This window comes from Pithys albifrons, chromosome 2, assembly GCF_047495875.1.
Source record: "Pithys albifrons albifrons isolate INPA30051 chromosome 2, PitAlb_v1, whole genome shotgun sequence".
Classification (NCBI taxonomy): domain Eukaryota; kingdom Metazoa; phylum Chordata; class Aves; order Passeriformes; family Thamnophilidae; genus Pithys; species Pithys albifrons.
The window spans coordinates 16940165-16965575 of NC_092459.1; the positions used below are offsets into that span (position 1 = coordinate 16940165).

General features: G+C 38.9%; 1 protein-coding gene across 16 annotated transcripts in view; it reads left to right on the forward strand.

Annotated features, from left to right (window-relative positions):
• Nucleotides 1-25411, forward strand: part of MYT1L (myelin transcription factor 1 like) — a 298788-nt gene that overhangs the window by 257763 nt on the left and 15614 nt on the right. For all 16 annotated transcript variants that reach the window (XM_071548396.1, XM_071548394.1, XM_071548398.1 and 13 more), the window contains 3 exons: nucleotides 6889-6951; nucleotides 11648-11731; nucleotides 13052-13273. In XM_071548396.1, coding sequence (XP_071404497.1) covers nucleotides 6889-6951; nucleotides 11648-11731; nucleotides 13052-13273 — 369 coding nt within the window. The remainder of the gene's footprint in view (nucleotides 1-6888; nucleotides 6952-11647; nucleotides 11732-13051; nucleotides 13274-25411) is intronic.

Below are 25411 nucleotides of genomic sequence, written 5' to 3' on the forward strand. Positions count from 1 at the left end.
ATTTCCTGAAATCCACTTCCTTTTTATCTGCTGTGGGTTTCAGTTTTAAATTTGCCTTTACCTTCAATGAGGCCTGTCCTGTCAGGAGCATACTGCTAAGTAAGAAATGTTGGCAGTATTTTACATCTGAAAAAGTGACATTTAACACCTTTGCTAAAACTAAATTTGCATGATTAAGTACTTTTTCTAGCTGGAATAATTAATAATTAACATATAAATCTAAGTTTAGCTTTTTTATTTTTTTTATTTTCAGCTTACAGTGCATCTTTATGAACCTTTGCTATTTGTAAGGGTCTGATTTCTCATGATTTTGTAGGTGAGGATTAGAACATAAGTTTAGCCTTGAACATGAAACCATAGACATAAGATCACCTGAAATATTCATTGTCTGCATGTCTGTCCCACAGAGTTTATGTTGCCTCTCGAACCAATTCAAATGAGCTCAAATGAGCTCTGAATGCAATTTTCAGAAGTGCCCAATTCGAGACTGGTTCTGCTCCTTTTGAAGCCAGTGATTAAGCTTACAAGGACTTCAATGAAAATAATAGAGTGCAAGTTATTTAAAATTATTCACTGAGCCTTGGCAGCCAATAAATTCTGTGTTAAGGTTTCACAACACACAGCACTTCCTCCCCTGACACAAGGGCACAATGTGTCCCCAGTCATCTCAGCAATGTGAGAGGACCACAAGCAATGCAATCTGCAGCAATGATAAAATCAGCTGGGAGAAACGAGCGGGAGGACAACAAGGGTGATGAAAAAAAAAGATAATGGAAAAAAACAACAAAGAGGAGGAAAGAAGAAAGAAGTGTCAACTTCAAGGTTATTAGAAATCATGAAAGGAGAAAGGTATGAAGGAGGAACATCATCCATAAGGGGACAGAGAAAAAAAGGAGGAAAAGGGAGAGAGAAAAAATTCTGAAGTGGTAAGAAAAGACAACGAGGAAGAAAAGGGATTTGGAAAAGAAAAGAGTAGAATGTGGAAGAGAAGTGCTGAAGAAGAATTTGGATGGAAAGCAGTCCATGGGGCAAAAGCAAATGGAGGTTCTTATTTCACTGCAGAAAAAGGCAAAAAGTTTGAAAATAGGGTGAAAGAGGCACCAGGAAAGAAAAGGGAAGGAGTAAAATGAAGAGTGAAGAAATATGTAATGTGGAGCTTCACTGAGGGAATTCAGGGGAAAATAAATCTGTCTTAATAAAGCAGTCTTTCATTGCAAATTTGTAGACAGGTTGTGTAGGTAGAGGGTTTTTGTCTAGGCATCAAAATAAAGTATCACAGGAATTCAGAAATCAAATGGTATGGTAAAAAATAGACAATAAAAGACAACAGAATCAAAGTGGAAAATCATCTGTGTTCCTGCTGGAATTGGAGCAGAAAACGACTTTTCTGTGTTTTCATGAGGAAAAGAATCAGCAATGTTCCCACTTCACATACTTAATTAGAGCTTGACAATCTACCAAAATACCTGGGACTGAAAATGAAATTTGAGAGATGTACACATCCAGATTGCTTTCACGGAGCTGACGAAAACAGTAATGGCTGGGAGGCATTGCTCTGACTACTTAGAAACATGAGGACAAAATGAGTTGCTGATTTCTGTCCAGTTCCTGCTAAATAGGTGTTTTCACAACCACAACACTGCCTCTTAGTGATGCACCTGGGGCCAAAACTCTGCCGTGGACCACAGAGCTCTACTCATGATCCTGTTTCTCGCCCTGGTGTGCTCCCTGCAGCTTTGTGGTGAGCGGCAGAGGAAGGAACTGGAGGAAAACTTGTTCTCTCCTTTGACCTATTAACTAGTTGGAAGGAGGACTGGTTTGTGAAGAGCTGCAAGACTGTTGTTTTTCAGAAGCCCTCAAGTCATAGAGGGATAGACAAACTTAACTTACTGTACCTTACAGGAAATTCCAATTTTCAGTTTGACAAAGCTTCTTCTCATCCTTTTCCTTTCTTGCCCTCTCTCATTTTTTCCTCCTTTCTCATGTATTCAATTCAGAGAACTGCAAACACAATACCTTTACAATTTTACTTTTTTTTTTACTTCAGGACTACCTCACTAGGAAAAAAAAAGAAACCCACAATATTTGGTTTATGAATCTGTATGTAGTTTCAGAAAACATATGACTTTATAGCTGCAAACAGAGCGGTGAATAAGAATCTGTACTTTTAGCCTCTTTTCTTCTTCTGTGTAAAGTCATTTAGCCTCTTTATGCCCAAATTTTTCTCTGCCAAATTCTTCCCTTTTTCAAAACAGTACTGTGAGACTTTATCCCATAATATTTGTAAAATACCCTCAGATCTTCAGATGAAAGATAGAAATGCAAGTATTATTGTGTCTGTCTTCCAGCCTCCCAACTTACGAATTCCATTCTTGATGATTCAGTCAAATAAAACAGAATCTCAAATAGATGGAAACCACCAGACAATAAAAAATTCTGTATTCTGCTATGAAAAAATCCCACAGGAAACAATTATATTTTTCTAGCCTCTCTGATCCTTCAGCAGAAAATCACCTCTACTACAGAGATTGACACCATGGTGAAAATAAAACTGTGGGAAAGATATAATTTTCTATTAAATTCCATTTCTTTTGCAGTGTGGAACATTCTGAAGAAGCATTCCAAATTTTTGCACAACTTCCTGATTTATTCCCCTGTTCAATTCAGCATGATATTTCTATTGAGTTGCTAGCTACATCTGCTTTAAATATTTAATTACTAATTTATAGGATATTCTCTCTGGTAGACTATATTATTGATACGTGTTTTCACTTCTCAAGGGAAGATAGGATGCACAATGTAGTAGGTGCCAAGTGCTGTAAACAAAGCAGTGAAGGTAACATCAGTCTTTCATGCTGAAACACCATCTTACTGATGACAGGTCAAGAGAGGTATTTTGTAGGAACTCATTAAAATTGACCAGTGTGATAGAAATGATTGGATTTGTTCTTTTCCATGGGAACAGATATCCTCAGCACAAAAAAATGAAATGTTGAAGCAGTTTCTATATCTTTATCAGTATGTTTTAGAGGTAATTTATGTTTTTAAATAATTTGCAAAGTAAGTCAACTGAAGTGATACACAATAATAAGGACAAAACTACCACATGATTCTGTCTTTGCACCTATGTGTAAAATCATGTTTGCTCTCATGCTAGTTGAGCTATAAATCTAAATATGTAAGCTACATGAAGCTTATCACACTCCAGTAGACCTAGGTAAGAGCCTAGGAATATAAGTTCCAATATGAGTCATATTTGTAGCACACTATGCTGATGAAGCTGAGGGGTTTTGCGTGAGCTGAGGTTTCAAGAAGACTTTTAGCCATTGATGTTTGGGAAAACCTCCCCTGAGCCCATTAGGGCATTGCATCCTTTTCCTCCCCAGTCACAGGAATCTCGCTAAAGTTCTTCAAGCTGCCACAAGTCTTTTTTAATTGATGCACACCTTCAGTACTTTCTGAGGTGAACAATCAGTATCAGGGCTTAAGTGTATTTTTCTCTGTTTGACTCTCACCTTTTTTTTAATTCCTGCTACTGAATCTAAGCCCAATACTGCATCCAGCTGCCACACATGTTGATGTTCTGCTGCCTGCCCTGCTTTCTGCTTCTGCCTCTGTTCCCAAAAATGTTTCTCTGGGATGGTCTTGTGAAATGAATGGGACCTCAAGGCAGTCCTAACTGCATTCCCCTTCACTGACAAGCTCTTTCTTTTACTGGATGCCCTGAATTTGTGGTCAAGTGCTAGCATTTTATGTCCCAAACTTTACTTTTTCCAGGGTCAGTTCCTCTTGTCACCTCCCTTGCTACAGTACTATTTCTTTTGCTGCAATAAGCCATTATGTGGAGTCTACAAATTATATTCACTTTGAGTAAGTGAGGAAAACTGTGTATCTCTTTCTCCACATATTCTGATGCTCATTTTCAAAGGATTTCATATCACCTGCCTCTTACAAGCACCCATGCATTGTTGCACGTACATGATTGATTGAATCAACACGTGTAGGTAGTAGTTGATACTGAAGTAGCAAGGTATACAAGTAGCAAGTCCTACATTCTGAAAATACAGACTCCCAATTCCAATAGCACAAGGACTTGCAGTTGTCTCCTTATCTAATCTACTTAGGCTAGCAAATAAATACTGTAATAACCTCATAGTTGAAACAAACTGCCACATATCTGCATCCTGTGTTTCACAGTGTTAGAAGCACTTCCCATAGAATGGAAACAGCAAGAATTATAAATGTACCAGGGTTTTAAAATGTTCCTACCAACTGCATTAAACTGTCATTTCCCTGTTACATTTAGGTAAATATAAGCCTATGAGATTTGAAAACAAATATTATAGTGTCAAAATCAAAATCTGAAAGGTCTTTTTGAAATCCTTGTCTTAATAAAGATCTCTTTTGGTTTAATCAAAAGTATGATTTTAAACTAATGTGAACTGTGCAGAGCCTTTTGTGAAGATACTCAATTCAACTTACAGCTGGATGATTTTTTCTTTAGCTTCAGTTGCTTAATTTTTTTTAATGACACAAAAATAAGCTAGTTTTTAAATAGTTTAAGACTGTCCAAATGAGGTGTAATGGCCTTATTTTAAGACTTGTTGATGGGAAATACTGGTGCATCTTATAAATCCTGTTTGTTAAGACGCTATTAACCATACTGTCTGAAACAAAAATCTTGATGATAAAAAACCATTGTTCAGTTTTGCTAATAGGTTATTCTCAAAAGAATTGAAAAGTCTGCAGAGGAAAATGGTGGCTTCAGATCATGGGTTCATAAAAAAGGACTCCTTGTAGTGCCCCAGACAGACTGCAGAGAAACAGTCCCATGGCTCCTGATTCTCCTTTATTCATTTAAATGCCATGGACATTTAGAGGCAAAATTTAGTCAATTCTTTTAATTAATTCCTATTACCATATCTTTTGATTCAACATCTTAGAGACTTCGCTCAGGCTTTTCAGTGATGCAGCTAGTCTTGATGGAAGTAGGAAATAGGCATTGCAGATCACTGAAGCTACCTAGCACCAAAACCACATGAAGCAAGAGATTGTCTCTCTGTAGATCTTGAAACAGTTGCCTAAAAATGAAAATAATGAGAACATCTAAATACTTAGATATTGAGTATTTAAATTATAAGACCCTTCATATAAGATTCCTGAGCACTTATTTTTGAATTTAAAGAAAGAACCAAAATTTATGCAGCCATGTGCAACCACAGCAAAGAATGAAGGGTAAGAGCCATATGGACTGAGCTATGACTCCTTTATCAAGGGTCATGTTTTTACCTAATTTTTATCAGAAGAATCTATGCAAAAATTATGGGGTTTATCTTACTATAAGCATAAGATTGATGTGTGATGGCAACTTGCATATCGGTGTTTAAGATATTAAGAGCCACAGTGATACACTTTCTAGTCGAGATCATGGTCACATATTTGGTCCTGTGCAAAGACATAAAACAGGAAAGAATAAGAATTGTCTCTAAGGATGTTGTGTAGACTTGTCCAAAGTGCACAGACTTTGTTCTAGAGAAGAGAAACTTCAGCGATGTAGTGAATCACAGAAGTTTTACCAGATCACATCCTGGAGCTGCTCTATTTTAGTGTTTTCTGTAGTTGAAGATCATATGAGAGCTCCATTTAATATGTTCCAGTTCAGTTTATGTCTTTCAGGGTAGCATTAATCATGGTTGAAATTTGGCCCTGCTGAGCTCCTCAAAGTAGGTAATATTTGCTAGCTTGAAAGAGCTAAAATTCAGCATAATGGAATGTGACAACCCCCTTGCACAGAATTCTGGGCCACTTAATTCCCAATTTTAAGAAATGTTCAAGTGCCTGCGGAAACCTTTGAGAAACAGAAGTTGACCATTATGGAGCAACTTTGAGGAAAGCATGCGAAAAAAGGGGGAAAGCCAAAGTCTGCATGAACTCTGAATTCAAATAGTCGAAAAATTTAATGTTATAGTAATCAGATGTTTCAGAATGCAACATCTGAATTTGTGTACAAGCTTTTTTGAATGTCAATGCTTTCTTCAAACGAAGCTTTAAAAAGTATGGCTAAAATTCAAAACTCAGGCTCAAGAAAAGTGACTTTTTGGAATTCATGTAACATTTATTCAGTAAAATGAATATAAATTAATTCTTTCTTTGTCTTTTCTGTGATTTAGTGTAGCAGTTCAAATACCAGCTAATGATTTTACTTAGCATTATAATGTAGCTTTTTCTGTGATGATCGCAATCATCTTTGCAATGTAGGAAAAAACATCCATTTTCCTTGATGACTCTAACATTGTTCTAATATTAGAAATTCCACTGAAGGCTGTACCATCAGTGACTTCTTATCTGGTTAGTGTTTGGAAGGGTTATTATTTCTCTGCAAGAAGCCAGTGTTACTTCCCTACATACACATTTCCTTTTCCTTAGGCATTTCCTTCGCTTCATGGAGAGGTGAAGGGGTCTCTCCATGGTGCGACCCCATGGCACAGTGCAGTGGGATTGGAGCAATAGCTCCAGTAGGAAACGACTTGCTGTAATGTTAACCATTACCTAAGCACACACCATGGGAATATTCCATTTGCTGTCGATCCTACTCATTCCTGGTGGTGTAGGGATGTTGGACCGCTGCTGGAAATCTCACTAATCTGCCAGTACTTGAGATATCCAGAAAGCATTTGAGTGGGAAGCTGAGGAGTAGAAAACAAAAACATTTTATGAATAAAAAAGTATGTCTGTCACTTGTATGGAATTAAGCTTAGGTTTACCAATGGTTAGAGGTTCCCAGGGCTGGCACCTGAGGAAACAAGGACCGAGCCAATGGATATTTTTTAATGGGCAGCTGTCTTTCCTGTCAGTAACTGCTCCATATCTCTTTCATTATTATTCCAGGTGTCCCACCCCTGGGTGTGATGGCTCTGGGCATATTACTGGAAATTATGCTTCCCATCGAAGGTAAGTAAAGAGAAGGTTCTGTTATTTAAATCAAATAACTGAAGGGCTAGAAGGGACCTCAACTGACCTCACTTTCCTTTCCATACTGAGGTAGGGCTGAGTGCTGCACGTAGACATGGGCTGGTCTAATTTGTTCTATTTATCACCAATTAATAACATTTTTCAGGTTCAGCATGGCTCACTGCCCAGATAGGTAGGAAGATTTTTGCTCATATCCAGCAAAATCTTCATACAAAATAAATTCAGTTCTTCTACCTTCTCTGTTAGCCCAAGGAAGCAATTTAACGTTTGTAAATTTCTTTTTATTCTGAATGACTTAACTCTTCTCTTCACAGTCTGGACTCAAATCCTACTCCTGCACCTTTTTTCCCACAAATTATATTTCCTGAGTATTCCTGTCAGTCTCTTCCAGATTCCCTCCATATTCCTGGAAATGCAAACTTGGACCCTGTTCTTTATCTTCTCTCTCAGCTGAAGCCTCACCAGCTTTAATCAGAGGGAAAAAGTATCTCTTTCATCTAATATGCACAAGTCTTGTTAGTACATTTCAGAATAAAGTTTGGCTGATGCTTAAATTGCAACATGTTGTCAAGCCAGAATAATGGAAAAAGAATTCATGGATGAAAGCTGTTACCTTAACTGCCTAAACTATAACTGTGATCCTTACCAAGGGCAAAAGAAAGCTTCCCATTTACTGATTATAGAGGTAATGGTACAAATACTGTGTAATTAGCAAGTCCCTGTGGCTGTTCGAGAATTGTAAAGCAGTAGAGAAGAGCTGCACCATATTTTGTAAATATCTATTCACTGTTTAATCAAAGAATCATAGTGTAGTCCACCTCTCTTTTGTTAGTATGGGCTCTTTATTTCCATGCAGACTACTCTGGTTGAGTCTGGATATTTGCTTGCTTCACTAAGTCCCTGTAGTTTTACAACTGGCTATAACTAGTCAATACCCAATACACAATTCTCAGTTTAAATGTATTCCCACTAAAAGCAGCAAACAGCTCAAAGTCAAAACATAAATGACATAGAAATTGGGACTGTGCCATATTTTTACATACTATAAAAATGAATGATCACAATATCAATTTCTGTAATGCAGTGTTAAACATCAAAAGTACAAATAACATTATAAAGGAGAAAATACAAACATCTTAAAAGCATTTACATGATGTAGGAGATTAAATCACAATTTCAAAGGGATTTAAGGTCAAATTTAGAACTTTGTTTAACTATATGTGGATTTATCAACTCACACTCTACCAGTATTATGCTTGGTGCAGCTCTATCCCAACTTTGCTCTTTCAGGAAGTTAAATGTTTGATCATCTATCTAACCAGAAACAAACAGGAGAGTGAAGACACAGAAGGAAAGTGTTATTAACAAGACACCTAAGAGCTGGCACTGTTGGCAAGGGAGAATCACTGAATGTTGACTCATTTTTTAAACCTCTTTCCTGAGCAGTGTCTCCTGGCCACTGTAGGACAGGATGGTCAGCTGGATGGTGTTATCTACTTCTGTCTGTAATTCTTACATTCTTGTATTTTTGCAGATGAGTGCTGGACCAAGTTTTAATTTGATTCTGCAGCATACTAAAGTACACATAAAGATATAAAAAGTAATTCTGCAAAAACTAAGGGGTCTGGAATTTGTCCAGTCCAGTGAGATTTAACATATTCAACCTTCTGAAATGCCACCATATCTATAATGACCACATAACTCCTTAATTTCTCTTTCCTAAATGCCTCTGGCAGTCCCGAGTCTTTGGCCGACTGTGGGCACAGGAGCACTGACACTGACAAAGTAATGTCTTCCTTGCTTAAAGCCATCAATATCCCCAGGAGACCTGTCCCACTGGCACAGAGACAGCCTGACATTGTTCAGGTTGTGACACCTGTCGAGGCCATTTCTGAAGTGGTGGGACTGGCAAAAGGAATGCTCTTTTAAAGCACTCAAACCAGTAGCGTAAATCTGATGCTGATGAGTGTGAAGGACCCCTCAGCACATTCTCAGTTGAGCTTTCTAATTGCCACACTGAAAATTTAGCTCTGCTTGCATAAGTTAACATTTTTGTTTGTGTTTGACACCATCAGTTAAAACAGTCTCAGTTTCAGAAGGAAAGGAATGATAGACTTCTCTCCTAAATGGCTGCTGAGGTGCCTGGGTATCATCTGTATTTAAAATGGCTGCTCAACAGCAAGCACACATGGAGACACATTTAACTCTCCCATAACTCTGCAGCCATTCAATCCAAGCCAGAAGTTATATCAGCATGTGCCAGTGTCAAATTTCCCTCATTTTCTTTTATCTTCATATATGAGAAGTTAAAGTGATACAAAAATTAAGTAATATGCTTACCTTGTTATAGCTTTTGGTTATTATAAAAATTAAAGTAAAGGCTCCTCCTAGACATATATTTTCTCAGTGAATCCACTGTCAGAGAAAAAATGAATTAATCATAACCTCAGAAGCTGTCTCTTGGATATGTCTATTTAGAGACCCTAAAAGATCTTAGAATTTTCTAATAAATCATAGTGCTAGAATAGAAGGATCTATTACAGAAAGATGATGCACCAAAATACCAATAATTGGGTGATAATTAAATTGATTTAACATGTTAAAAGCTTTAAATCATTAGTCAAGGCAGAAATTCTTTGTTCAGATTTTGTTAAAAAATGTCATCCTCTATGAGCGTACCCATCTGTACACCTACTAAAAAAAGTCTTGCTTTCTAAGAAATTTCTATTAACTATTTAGTTTTCAGATGCAAATCCTGATGATTCTCACACAGTGGATATGACTAGTCTCAGAGATAAACTAGGGGTATCTTTAACCCCTGTTCCTTTCCCTTCTCTCTCTTCAGTCCAAGTTGTATGGGGGCAGTGAACCAGCCTGTTCCTGAACTGGTCCCTTGCCCCAGAGCCAGCATCTTCTTATTCTAAATCCCTCAGACTCTCTTCCTCCTGCTTCTGTCTTTGTACAGATAATATTATAATTTTTGAAGAAGACTATTATTAATTGGCACGGGTTTTCTGAGGTTTAGTTTGTACACAGGGAACTATGGTACTTTGGTGTCCACTATGCAAGTTGGAATAAAGAGAAGTTTTCTTTGGAAAGGAAAATGGTCAGAAAAACGGGATGAGAGCAAAGGTGCAGGCATCAGAGCACAGATACATACACTATGAAATTGCTAACATAACCCCTGGCATGGTACTGACCCTGGGCCACTGAAACTCTCCAAGGCAATTCTAAGATATGATTTGCAGCTCAGCATGGGTCCAGATCCTTCTCTCCAAGCAATATGAGTGTAGCTGTCCTGCTTTACAGAGATAGAGAGCTTAGCTGTACAAATATGAGCTTGCTGGTCTTGTGTCAAAGCAAAATTCTACATCCCTTCTGTTTGCCACTGCAGATGTAGCCATGCCATCTCACTGAAAGTTTCTAAGTAATACACTAAGTCCAGTATCTTGTGTCAGCATTCCTGTATTTCTTTAATTAACTTATTTATGACTTTGCAGCATGTAAACTCTGCTTTTCTCTGTTTTCCATTTACTAACACAATATTCTGTCTGTGATCGCATCAGTCTTTTCTCTGCTTCTTCTTCTCAGCCCTCACTGGTTTTTGACAAGGCAAAATAACTGAAAATTTTGCTACCACTGTTTATGTCTCTTCTTCCTGAAGACAGGACCTGTTGCACAACACTGAAGTGCCTTTCGTCATGCTGAAAACAAGAATTTAATCTTCTATTTTGTATCTTTCTTTATGGAAATTTTTCTTTGGTGACACTTCTTTGTCTCTCATGTCAACACTTTTGAAGGTGTTCTGCGGATGGATTTCTTTTTTTAATGTTGATGGTTAAGATGGCAATAACATTAATATAGAGGACAAAGTTTGGGATTTTTGGTAGACATTTTGTATCCTCAGATATCAGCTACTTTAAAAATTTAAAATATCTGTTAAAAGTTGTTATCAAGCCTACTAGGTGGTTTCTGTAGGGAATTCTTTGTATGCAAAGGAAAACTGAGTTTGTGAAGTTGAAAACTACATTCTCAGTGTGTAGTTAAATGTAGCATTGGTTAGCCTGACATATAACTTTGTCTCTACCAAATCTTTTCACCTGGCTGAGTTCTGAGCACTCAAACTCCTTCTCTGGAGGGCACTGAAAGCTCTGAGCTCTGCCATGTTTTTATTCAGCCATTCTATAGGATTGTTATGTGATGTCTGAGAAGGTTTGATAGTGTTTCTAATGTGATCCCAAGAGAAATCTTTAGTCCTACAAAGAGATACTCTTGCTTTTTCTGTTCTTCCATCCCTCTCAGACAGAAAGAACATAAAGTCTCTCAGCCCTGAATCACTGGCCTCTGTTCCTTTTAAAGATGCCACTGCTGCTGCTGAGTCAGCTGGAGGGATTGTTAGGCAGAGGATTTGAGAGCTGCTTTCCCTGCCTCCTCGGGGGCTGCCTGTGCGTGTGGTCTGCACAGCGCTGGCAGTGCTGTCCAGCATCACAAACCCGATGCACGGATTCCCCCTCGTGGTGGCTGCTGCAGCTCTCCTCCTTTAACCCACTTCAGCTTTGATTTTGGAAACTGAACAGGATTGCTATTCTACCAGTTTCTGAGACAGAAAATGTGTGCCTGGTAAAGTGTACCCAGCAATGAGAAATTGCATTCTAAAATGCTTTCTTTCACACAGTCTTTCAGGCTGTCCACGAGCAAAGAAAAGTGGGATCAGGATAGCACAAAGCAAGGAAGACAAAGAAGACCAGGAGCCAATTAGGTGAGAAAAAATACTGTCAAAAGGCCTTTGTGTGTTTCATAAGGTCATAAATATCTTCAGGGTTTTTATTAGGCAAAAATGTTACTTTGTGATAGTTACCCAAGAGCAGATGACCACATAGATTTCTATGAGCAAATTTAGGATCTGTGCTGATTTATTCAGCAAAAAATACAATATTAGCCAAGGATACAATCTTCTATTATTTAGAAACAGTTCAGAATTCTTCCTTTTCACATGAAATTAAAAAAAAATAGATCTTTATCTCCTAAAATCCCCTTAAAAGTGTTTGCATACTAGGCAAAACATACATGCTAAATAAAGTAGTTACGGGAATAGAGAATTGAGTGTTTATATGAGACTGCTGCAACAAATCTGACTGTCCATGCAGTTTGCAAGAGAAACAAATGCCTACCTATGGGTCTTGGTTTCTTCTTGCAAGGTGCTCTAATATCAGTGACCACTGAACTTGATGAATTTAATGACTTCTTAGAACATTTCGGACCAATCCTCAGTGAAGAGTTGCAGCAATATTTTAGTGTAGGACAAAGAGTGAAATAACTGGCCTTGTTTAGATGTTTATGTAGCAACATACTGAAAAAACATCACATAATTTTCTTTAACCTTTTTACTTTGAAGCTTCTAACCTGTTCCTTCTAACCCTGGTTACTTGGTTTTTAGCTGTATACAGAGCAAGTGTGTTGGGGTGATTCCCAAGTAAGGAGAGCCATCAGATGAATTCAGAGCTGCCTCCAGTGATCTCTCTAGGCTGTAGCACATGGTGTGATATAATCAGCCCTATTCAGAGAGTGGTTAAAGGTGCTCAGCATTTCTAATGAGGTGTTCTGATCACCTCATAACTGACTGTGTATACTTGACATTTTCATGACTTCAGACAAGTTTTCTTTGAGTTCCATACATATAAATAAAATGTACCAAGGATTATACTAAGTAGGATTTTATGCTTATAGAGTTTTTATGTGCAATTTCTCTGATGAGCAGAGCTCAGTAGCCAACATTTCAATTCCAGTTATATTTACTGTAATGAACACCTGCAATTCAAAATGTATCTCAGTCCTTTCATTGCAATTGCATAATACCAGCAGCTGCATCTACCACTCCTTAGAATTTATCAAGGAATATTTTTTTCAAATTAGTAAAGTTCTACTTGTAATTTTACCCACTACAGGGTGTCTTGGCTAATTTTGAGATCACAGTGCAGGATTATTCTTTTCATGTCAGGTTTATTTTGACTGTGTTGTAGAGGCTGCCAGGTCTATGATGGCAAGGCAGTAAAGTTTATCTCATCTATCTGCTCTCCAGATGTCCTGTTCCTGGTTGTGATGGTCAGGGTCATATAACCGGCAAATACGCATCCCATCGCAGTGCATCAGGGTGTCCTCTAGCTGCCAAAAGGCAAAAGGATGGGTACCTAAATGGCTCACAGTTCTCTTGGAAGTCAGTGAAAACGGAAGGAATGTCATGTCCAACGCCAGGGTGTGATGGCTCAGGACATGTCAGTGGTAGTTTTCTTACTCATCGTAGGTAAGTAACTATGGCTTACGTTTTTCACTTAAGCTTATTATTTAAATCAGATTAGCAAGATTTGAAATACAGCTTTTTGTCATGGCATTTCTCTATTCCTTTTGAATTTCATTATTACTTTGAAAAATAATCTGCTTACATATATTTGTAGGTAACTGGAAATACAGACATAATTATTTTATGCAAGTGCTTGCAGTTAGAGACATGAATTTCAATGTATAATACACGGAAAATTTTAGGGGAAAAAACATGCATGGCAGTAAGTGTAAATCTCCTATTGCTTTATTGAATAATTCTGAACAAATTACCTTAACACAGACTTTGTAATACCTATCTGAGTCCCCCTCATTTTCAGAGATGACAAACACATTCTTGATTCTCAAACATCAGAGTATGGAACTGAAGAATTTAAGGAACAAATTTCATAAAAACAAGCACTTTTACTAATTTGCCAATGAAAATGTTTGTTTAAAGCAATAATGAAGAATACTGACCATTGTTTAAAACCAATGCAATACAAATATTTGATGAAAGAAATAAGAAATCCCAATTTTTCATAAACTTAGCAAAAATAAGAGAAATTCAATGATGACATTTTGTATAGCTTTTAAAAGGAAGAGAAAGCAGCCAGTCTTATTAGGGATAAAATGCTGCCATTTTAGATATTAGATTATGAAGAAGCAAATGTGTTCTTGGAGCTCTGGGTGAGAATCTCAACATGAACATGACTATAATGTCAAAGCAAATTTCTTATTATATAATCAACAATATAAAACTCTGTAACTTCAAATATGTCAAGCCAATGTCCCTAATTTGTCAGTCTTTGCAGGCAGACCTCAGTTGAACTTCTGGCTTCTTTTAGTTATCTAAGCCAACTTGCTCTTGTTCTGTAGTCAGTTCTAGATACGGAGGTGAAAAGTGTACTACTTCTTCCTTCTCTTGCCTATTTCCTTTGATTCTTTCTTTGACAATGCTTTATAACTTACTCAGAAGCCTTCCCTACCTTAACTTCAACCCTCCAGACTTTGTGCACGTAGTTCCTATTTATTGTTTAGGCTCAGAGCTGGTTTTCTGCTCTGTGTTTGTGTGGTACCTACCATGAAGGGCTCCTGGTCCATGACCTGAGGTGCTGACTGAGTGGTCCAACGTATTATACAGCCTGAGCCTCCCATAGGCTTCAGGAAGTAGCAGATGCAAAAACCCCAACCATTTGTGCAGATACCACATGTGGATTTAAATCTCTGATTTTCAGTAAAGTATCAGTGTTCATATTTCAGTTTAGCTTTCTTCATAATGATGTAACATTTATTTAACTCAAAGATCTGTCATTAAAACTTCAAAATGATTTTATCTTCAGTTGAAAGGTGCAATATAGTTCCTGGGAGATTGCTTGCAAGGAATATACACATAGTATTACATAGTATTTACGTTTTTCAGAAGAAAAATCTTGCAACAAGAAGAAAAATTAACTTCTAAAAGAAACTAAATGTAACAATTTACAGGGCAAATTTGCAATTGAGAAACCTGATGATGACATTTAGCTACACAGCAGCCATGTGTGTTCTTTAGTCCCACCTTAAGTAGAAACTGAGACAGGTAAAAGTCTTATCTTATAAGATCAATTTTTGAGCAAAAATATCCATTGTTAGAAGAGAGCACCGAAAGATGAAAGGTTGCTTATAAAGACTGAAGTAGACTGATCCTACTTCATGTTACGTGTCTTGATGTAACAAAAGGCCAATATTCTAAACTGTGAGTGAATTTAACAACTTCTTGAAGCTTCTGTACGCAATGCCAATATTAATAACAAGCCACATTATTTTAATAGTATTGTTAATTCTTGTAGAATTGTTAAGATGCTGTTAAAAATGCTTGGTTCATGTTAACACACAAAGAAAAGAGCATGGAGCCATTTTAGATGCTTTAGGATGGCTTACATGGCCTCCAGCTGCTGCTCAGAAAGGTAGATCCAGTGGAATATTTATCAGCCTTAGTGATATATCTTCTCAAATGGCATTTCATGCCTGTATATGGACAACTGAATCAAACTCTGCATGTAGGATTGATATTCAGAGCAATTAATTTACCTAAGGAATCTGCCTATAGTGATGTAGTATGCATTTACACCTCTTCCCCAGTTAATGGAATCAGTGGATCCTGGAGAGCTGTTCACTTCGCTCAGTGAGATGTAGACATCTGCCTTTAATCAGAGTCGTACCCTAAATGTCACGGAGTGCATCAGCAGGGAGTGAGTTTCCCCTGCCTACAAATAGACACTTTATGCCATTTCAGGTGTACTTAGGGCATGCAATATGTCCGTAGTGGGTTGGCCAAAATGCCTGAAGATTTAGACTGTTCTTTGATTATGACAGCTGAGAGAGGATAGTGGCTCACAGGGAATCTGCAAGGGTGCTAGTCTTGTTAAATGAATGGGCCTCAGAGCTCCCATGGCAGCATGTTCCCATGCAGACATTTCAGCCTGGGTGCCGTAATGTGGAGCTCAATCCCATGTAAATTACAGACTATGGATTTTCTTGCATAAGGATGAAGTCTCTTCTCACTTTTAGTGTGTCCATTTTAACAGGATGTGATCTTGTCTTCTACTTCTAACAACATTTTGCTCTACAGCTGTGGCTGTAAATCTCAAATTCTCATCTTCTGAACAGAAACAATGCTATGCCAGTTACACAGTGAGCCAAAATACCACACACAGTGAGACCAAGGTTATGGACAAGTCTTTTTCAGGTAGAGCTGTGTTCAGCATGTGTGGAGAGAAGACAGGGTTATGGGCACCAACTGGGTCACTAACAGCTCCTTGGGCAGGAGCAGTTAGGGTCTTCATTCTTGCCAGTACAGCTTGCTGCTCTCCTAATTGGTAATTTTTTTGTTCCCAGTGTACATATTTTTCTATCAGCAGACTTCTCTAAGCATATATATATTAATTGCATATATAGTTGTCCTTTGTGTGTTCTTTGCAATTTTTATATTCTGCCATTTGTATACAGCTGTTAATATGCTATTATTCAAACAGCTGTAGTAGTCTGGAAATGAACTGCAGAATGGCTTGTGAAAAGGATACCAACTGTTGAATTAATTAAATATATATTAGGAGAGATGGTTTTGAGGTAAAGATTTCTTAGAGCTGCTGTTGAAATTGAAACATATGATGTCATTCCACTTGTATCAATGGACCCTGGAGATGATCCATAAGGGTTACTAAATCAGTAAAAACCTGCTCCAGCTGGTATCATATAGTCTGGAATTTAAATATATGTATATTCTTACATTCATGCTTCTGAAGCAGAAGTAAGTAGCCATTGGAGGTAGTCATAAATTTCAGTAAATTTTGAATCCTACCCTATGAACACAGCCACTAACAAAGGTTTCTGGTTTTTTAATGTTACTTGCCTGTTCTGTAGAAATTCCTGTGAATTATTTTGTAAAGGAGTTTGCATTAGGAAAGAATGGCAGCAGAGGGTTATCAGTAGGATTATGAGTGCTATGCTTCAAAAAGCAGCCTCTGCTAGCAAGAGAGGCCAGTGTGAAATTAGGTGACCTATCAGCAATACAAAAATGAATTGGAAGGCATGTAAGCATGGAGTTAGTAGATAGGTAAATTAAATAGGTTATAATGCAATATAAATTGCTTATTATGCTGTAGCTTGGTTCTTGAACAAGCCCTTACATCCTCATATTTGATTTAAGAAGATTTTTCTGGATGGCATAATTTCTAGTACTGTGATCAGTGGGGGACTTTGTCAAAATATACCTGGATTTAGCAACCCTGCTCCTTTGCACAGAAGAGGAAATGTGCTTGTCCTGACTTCAGTGGAAATTACATGCAGAAATGCCTTTTCAGATATAAAACAATGTTCTTTCTCTCATCTCCTGCCCACTTTTATTTGCATCAGTGTTCACCCTTTTCAAACACAGTAATGTAGCTTTTAGATTCCCTTTACTGTGGAAAACTGTTGTGGTTTAGCCCCAGTAGGGATCTCAGCCCCACATAGTTGCTTACTCACTTTCAGCAGGATGGGGGGAGAGAATCTGAAAGGTGAAAGTGAGAAAATTCATGGGTTGAGATTAATAGATAAAGCAAAAGCCACACTCACAAGCAAAGCAAAACAGGGATTAATTCACCACTTCTCATGGGCAGATAGGTGTTCAGCCATCCCCAGTAATGCAGGGCTCCATAACGCATAACAGGAATTTGGGAAGACAAATGCCATCGCTCCAAATGTCACCCTGTTCCTTCTTCTTCCCCCAATTTTATAGGCTGAGCAGGACACTGGATGGTCTGGAATATCCCATGGGTCAGCTGGGATCAGCTGTCCTGGCTGTGTCCCTTCCCAACTCCAAACTTGTGCACCCCCAGCCTACTCACTGGTGGAGAGGAGTGAGAAGCAGAAAAGGCCTTGACTGTGTGAACACTCCTCAGCAATAAGGAAAACATCCCTGAATTATCCATGATGTTTCCAGCACAAATCCAAAACACAGCCTCATACCAGCTACTCTGAAGAAAATTACTCTTTCCCAGAACAAAAACATATGCTAAAAGAACTGTAATACACAAAGGGTAGTCAGATTATATTTCCCCATTTGCAAGCTAGTGCTAAATTGAGATCAAAGTGTGGAGAAGGGTAATTTTTGTTTAGTGGATCTTTACTGTTCTCACTGAGGACAGTAGAACTCCAAGAACCATAAACAAGTTTGTAGAAATGGATTTGTATTTAAGCAGCAAGCACATGCCACTGTGTTTGCAAAAATGTCTGGGAGGGACCAAGGGACATCATTCAGTGCTCTTTCCCTTCTGAAAGAAGGCATGTATAAATTGTGAGGTGATTATAGGAAATGTTTACATATACATGTTTACATATGTATGTTTACATACATATGACTCTTGTTACAGGCTATCCACTTTATTCCTAGGACAGTTTAGTTAATGATAAGGCTGTCAGAAAGCCCACAGGAAACAGTTCACTCAATTCAGTCATCACCACATATACACATCCTGAGGTTTGCTGCCAGTGTTGTTTCCTCCAAAAATTCTAGGTTGGTCACAGCTCTGAGTTGCACAGCTGCATTGCTAAGCCTGGGAACAGACAGATGAGGAAAAAAGATTAAAAAAACCAACCAAAAAACGCCACCAAAAACCCCCCTCAAGACAGAAGCTGTCCTCTGCAGCTGCTTGCTGGAAGCTGGCCGATACCAACGCTCACACGGATCCTCAGAGGACCTCTAAGTTCCAAAACACTCGAAGCATTCAGGAGATGACAAATGTGAGGGAAGAAGGGTGGAGATGTAGTTTTTCATACGCAGATTCTTTTTCTCATGAAATATGCTTTGCTAGAAATAGTTACTGTATAAAAAACCTCTGTGATCAACCTCAGCTCTTGAAGGGAAGTTTTGTGAATACCACCTACAGTCAAACCTCCTGGTGCTCAGAGCTGCAGCTTGAAACTGTGTCCATGGAACAGCATCTCACTCCAGGTTTATCTGGGGTGGGTATCAACACTCTGTGGTAGGTTGACCTTGGCTGGACACCAGTTGCCCGTGAAGCTTCTCTATCCCTCCCCTTCCCAGACAGACAGGGGAGAGAGGATAAGAAGGAAAATGACTTGTAGGTTGAGATAAAGCAGTTTACTGAAGCAAAAGCCAAAGTTTGCACACACATAGGTGAAGAGGAAAATAACAAGGTTTGTTCCCTATTTCCCATGAGTAAGTGGTGTCCAGACACTTACCAGGAAGCAGTGCTTCAGCACGTTGTAGTGGTTGTTCAGAAGGCAAACACTGTAAATAAAGAATACCTCTCTTCCTCATCCTTCCCTCAGCATTATATCAGAGCTGACATCATATTGTATGGAATAACCCTTTGGTTAGTTTGGGTCAGCTGGCCCGGTTGTGTCCCCTCCCAGGATCTTGCCCTGGACTGGGGAGGGGTGGAATGCTGAGAGGCAGCACTGATGCTGTGCTATCACTGCTCAGCAGCAGCCAAAGCACTGCTGTTATCAACACCTTTCTAGCTACCAATGCAAAGAACAGCACTGTGAGTGCTGATACAGGGGAATGACCTCCTTCTCTGCCAGACCCCATATACATGCGTAGTGCCAAAGGGACAGTAGCTGTATAATTCAGATGCATCTGCAAACATGGGCTAGTGGCTGCAAATTTGCTCCTAAATTGTTGTAGAGCTTTCAGTATTTGCCTGAAGTCACATCCTCTTAAGAGCAGCCTTTCTCCTCTTCAGCATTTAAAAACATAAAAATACTTACCATTAGGTCAGTGATGGCTCTCCAGCCTGCCAACATACTTTTTGCATAGTGCAAACCTCAATTGAACACAGTTTTCCAGGTAAGGCCTGACAAGCACAGAGTAGAGTAGGACCATGACTTCTGTGTCTCTGTTGGTGATGCTGTTGTTGTTGCAACCCAGCATCGTGTTGGCATACTTCGCCTCAGCAGCAGCACGCCACTCACTCATATTGAGCTTGTTGTCCACCAGGACCCCCAGGCACCTTTCCACAGAGATGCTCCACAGCTGGGTAGATCCAAGCCTGTGTTGCGCTCCTGGATTATGTTTTCCCAGGTGCAAGACCTTACACTTGTCTTTGTTGAACTTCATAAGGTTCTTGTCAGCCCACTCTTCCAACCTACACAGGTTTTCTGCAGGGTGGCTTTCCCTTCCAAAGTGTTCACTTCTCCACTCAGTTTGGTATCATTGGCAGACTATCAGGGTACACTTGGTCCCATCGTCCAGATCACTTACAAAGATGTTAAAGAGCATTGGGCCCAGTATTGATCTCTGGGAGACCCCATTTGTGGCAGGTTGCTGATGTGAAAAGAAGCTGTTCACCACCACCTTCTGTGTGCAGCCCCTCAGCCAGTTCCCCACCCACTACACAGACCACTTGTCTGGACCATAACACATTGTTTCTCTAGGAGAAGGCCATGGGAAACAATATAGAAAGCCTTGGAAAAATCCACATAGACAATGTCCACTGTTCGCCTGCATCAACTGAGCAGGTTAATTTGTTGCAAAAAACCATCGGGTTTGTCAGCCATTGTTGGCCCTTGGTGAATTTCTGCTGGTTTTTCCCAATCACGTGCCACATCTGAGTAGTAACAGCCCCCAGGAGGATTTGTTCCATAACTTTTCCAGGGACCAAAATAAGGCTGATAGGGCTATAATTTCCTAGATCTTTCTTTAAGCCCTTGTTGTAAGTGGGTTATCATTATCTTTCTTCCAGTCTTGTGGGATATCCCCTGATCTCCACAACTTCTCAGAGATTATGGAGAGCCTCACAACGACATCAGCCAGTGCTCCTACACCCTTGGATAGGCAGTGTCAGAGCCCATCCATTTGTAGGGCTCCTGTAACACTTCACAATCCAACTCTTCCATCACTGACTGTTGGTCTGTGTTTGCATCAACCTTGAATTTTGTTCCCAAGGCTTGGGCCCAACAGTGCTGGTGAAGGTGAAGGAAGGTGAAGGAAGTGTCCACAACCTCTGCCTTTCCTGTATTGTTGATGACTAATTCACCTCTCCCATTTAACAGTGGGACAATATTTTCCATCTGTTTTCACTTGCTTTCTACGTACCTTAAGAACCATTTTCTGCAATTTTTTACATCTCTTGACAGTTTCAATTTGAGGTGAGCTTTTGCTTTTCTAACTGCATCTCTGCACAGCCTGGCAATGGCCTTGTAGTTCCCAATGGGTATTTGCCCACTTTTCCATCTCTGGGACGCTTCCCTTTTGGTTTTGAGCAGACTCAGAAGCTCGCAGTTTAGCCAATTGCAAGTGTCTTTTAAAACACAAAGCATCCAAACTGTCAGATGAATTCTCAGGATCCTCTAAACTTCCTATTTGTGAGGAGTTTGTGTCCAGCAATTGTATCTTTTGAAAGGCATTCCTATGCTGTGTTAAAGATAACACTGAAAATAGGAAAAACTTTGCAGAAAGGACATTTTTTTTCTATTTATGAAACTTAAATATTGTCAAACTTCAAATTTCTAAGAAGTTTTCAATATGCAACATCTTAAACTATTTGATTGTATCTACTTCTATCCAAGTCTCTTGTCAATTCAACTCCTGTCTGTTGTTATTTGTTGTTGCAATAAGTTGACACAAGTGCCAGATTTGTATCAGACTTAATTTATTTGTAGTTCTCATTGTTTCACTTTTCCTCTGTAGGTTTTTTAGGTTGTTTAGGGTGTTTGTTGGTTTCGTTTTAATCTGCCTGTCTCCTCCCTGCCATTGATTTATTTTGCTGTTTACTATCTTATTTTTTCCTACAAGCTGTACATTGCAATTCAGCAGGAGAACTAACCCAACTCAGTGCATTTATCAGTAACTGTAACTGACAATAATAATAATCATCATTATGACACTGTAAAAAGAGGACAGACATGCAAATGTATTGACATTTCCAAGAAGGCAAGGAAAAAAAATGTGGCAATTAAATGTAGTAATAATATACGTAAAGAAGAAAAATATTAAACTAAAATCTGTAAAGTGGATTCTGCAGTACAGAGGATTTTTTTTTACTTAGAAATTTTTTGTTGATCCATAAGCTTGAAGGAAAAGGGTCTTCCTAAATTGCTTTTCAACACTTTTTTCTTCACATCGTCCTCCTCTCCTACTGTACTGTACTGGCCCTCTTTCCTTCTCTGTCCCTGTGGCTCTTGTTCAGGCTTTCTTCTGTGCTTCTCAGTCCCTAGCATTGGAAGTCGCTGGCCCTCAAATAGCTCTCCTGAGCACTGGCAGTACAGGACAGTCAGTCTCTTCCAGCAGGCAACCTTCTGCTCCCAGTCCGGCACAACGGGCTGGTGGCAAGGAGGGCTCTCCCGGTTCTCAGGCACACAGAGTACACTGATGGTCTGGCAGCCAAGCACTAACTCACATCCACTGAGCATGTCCAAGTGACAGTCTGTCAGAGGCTTACAGCTCTGCCAAATCTACATTTGTGTTCATGAGGACAGCAGAATGCATCTCCAAACTCAGAGCAACATCCCATGAAATGTCATTCCTTGCTCCAGTTCCCGGACAATTACAATGATTCACTGCTTTACGTGGACATTTTTGTTCCCCTCAGTGGGGATAAAACAAGGTATATGGACTGAAAAAGGGGTATAGAAGTATATTCTGACAAATAGAATTTTCTTCCTATGAATTTGGAAAAAGTGGCCTGCCCGAACAGTTACTATAGAAGATTTCAGTCAGATCAGTTAAAATTTGGCAAAAACCAGAAGTGACTAAATGGAACCTGGTTGTTGTAAGAGTTAGGCCCTTTGACTGTGAGTAGTTCTGCCAACTCTTCATTATGAGCTGGAAGAAGATGGAATAGTATTTTAATCAGATGTCTGTTAAACTGGAAGGCTCCCAATAGTGAGCTAATCAAAAAGGACTTAAGAGGTTTACTTACCTTGGGAAAGTCACGGAAAAAATAGTAGGAAGTTCATATTAGAAAAAGCAGACTGCACAATATAAACAAGAAAAATCATTTTGCTGAGCAGACTTGACAAATTACACCAGACAGCCATTGCACAGGTGCTTGCAGTGTGACATCTCTTTGATTTCAGGCACTTAGCAGGAGGAGGCTTGTCCTCATTCCAGACATAGCCCATAAAGAAGCAGAGAATAGGGGATGGCTTTTTAGATTTTAAGAGGGATAAATTTTCCTCTTGAATTACCTTTTCCTCTTTGGTGTCTAGAGAAATTGTACTTCATTTTAAGTGCCTAAGTCAGCTGGATTTGGTCACTCAATAGATCACTCGAAATTTTGAGCTGCCTAAGACCACCAATCAGAGGTATGTAGCTAAACGTAGATCTTACCTATTTATACACAGGAAAGCCTCAGCCTGTTTTCTCCTTCACAATACATGCCCTATTCAAAGGACCAGTAAATCCACTGGTCTTCAGGTCATCTGTCCTGTTGTGTGCAGTCACTGGACAGAAGAGGCTGTTAAACTTTGCAATAGCCAACCCCCAGCTCCTGGGGCACTCAGTGGTGCCCCATTAAGTGCAGACTTTTTTCCAATAGTGTAGTGCCAGGGCCACCTGCAAACCATGTGATGTGCTGTTGTGCTTCCTCACTCACGAAAGAATAAAGGAGAGAGTTTTTTGAGCAGTTGTTGCATCACTGGAAAGAGCTAAACCTCTTTTCCTGTTCAGGGATGATACAGGTCAAAGCTCATTAGCACATGTGAGAAGCCCACCCACAGAGCCTCTTTGCTGACTAAGCAGCTTCACTTAGCTAAATATGATGTAAATTTGCCACTGGACTACTGTGTGGAGCTGAAGGGGAACTTTGGCAGTGCTCTTACAGTTCCAGCATTTCGAGATTCATTAATCCCTTTTCTGATGTATATTTATGCCCCAGGGGGATTCCTTTCATATTGAGTCTGCTCTCAGAGCCTTTTCTCTCAGCTTGGCTGTGTTAAAAATTCTGCATAATTTATATATATTTTTTTTTACCTGATGACTCCTTTGTTCTTTTGTTGTGAGGGATACACATAATTAAGCTATAACACTATCTTACCTTTTAAATCTCCACTAAAAAACCAAATACCTTTCTTCTGGGTATCATGGCCATTCACTCTATATTATTGACCATTTGGTGCTTGACTGACCAGATTTTAATGCTAATTCAACCTTTTTCCTCAAAATAAGAAAGTAGTCCTTTCCAGAAAATCTTCCTAAAACAATGTGCAGATATGATTAATTTTGAAAAGCTTGCATTTTGTTTTAATTACAATGGCTCTATTTTTTCATGGCCACTTGGGTAGTAGTTTAATTTTCTTTTAGTTCTGAAACCAATGCAAAGATTTATTTAAACACAGCCAAATCTCAGCTACTTTCTGGAGAAGCTTTGGAAAGCAACTTGGATTAGGAGCTGCCACTTTCCATCGAGCTTTACACATTACACCAAGCTTTTATTTTAAACTTAGATTTTCCTTCTCATTGAAAATTTAAGTTGACGTTCTTCATCACAAGCATTCAGGTGTCAGTTGCAAATGCAGAAAAAAGAAAAAGAAAGCTATAGCCAGGAAATAAGACCTAAAAAGGGCCACTTTATTCAGAATCATTCTTTTCCACTGAAGAATTCAGAAATTGAGCTGAACAGATGTTTTTTTTTTTCCAACACCACACAAAGGCAGTTGGGGTTGTGTGGCCAGTGAGGAGGAGAAGAGATTCCTCTGTAAGTCATAGAAATCTCCATGCAAACAAAACTAACTTGTTTGCAAAACCTCTCTCCTAGACTCCCCTTACTTCATAGCTCAGTAAGAAGCTGGGGAAAAAGCCAGTCACCCTTGAATGTAAATAAAAATGAGTGCTGGGTTAGGCAGGGTTCCTTTTATCTCTGCTGGAGCTGTGCATGGAGTATTTCATCCTTTAAGGTGTGTAGCAGAATTTACTCACAGGAATAAGGAAATCACTAAAGCTGATACCCTTCAACATAAAGAAAAAAAGGAGTGGTTCGTGGATTTAATATTAAACCAAGCAAAGGGCTACTTTGATCACCGAGTTTGATCTTGTAACTTGAACTTCAAACATTATCAAATAGTTCAGGAGCTTAGTCCTAAAAATAAGGCTTCAGCCATTAACAAAATAAAACAGTAGTTCTCACTGTGATCTGTGTTTTCCTGAATTTCAAAAGGATTTACATCTGGGGCTTGTTTCGAATGTATCTTTAGTTAAAAGAGGTGCCTTGAAAGTGACTTGTTCCTTCCTCTAGTCGACAGACAATGTTTTTTTTTAATAAACAGGAAAAATGTTTCATTTTCTTTTTGAGAAATCACTGTGGTAGTGAATCTATAAAATCTTACTTATGAAGTGAGTCCTCAGGATGCTTTTTGGGTGCTCCGGGTTGAGGCCCTGGTTTCTTTACACCCTGTTACTTCTTTCTTTTCAAACTTCAGTACCTGACATACCAAATACAAAAGTTGCATTTTATTTGACCTTTATCTCCTCCTTTCCCACATCCCTACTTCTCTGTTTGGAAAGTGTTTTCTTCACTTGACAAGCCAAGTGCAATTCCTTTAGCTTCAACAGAGACCAAACTGCATCTGTCTGCTGAGGCAAAAAATTTATTTTACAGAGCACAGCTGGAACCCAGATAACTAAAATTAGTCACCC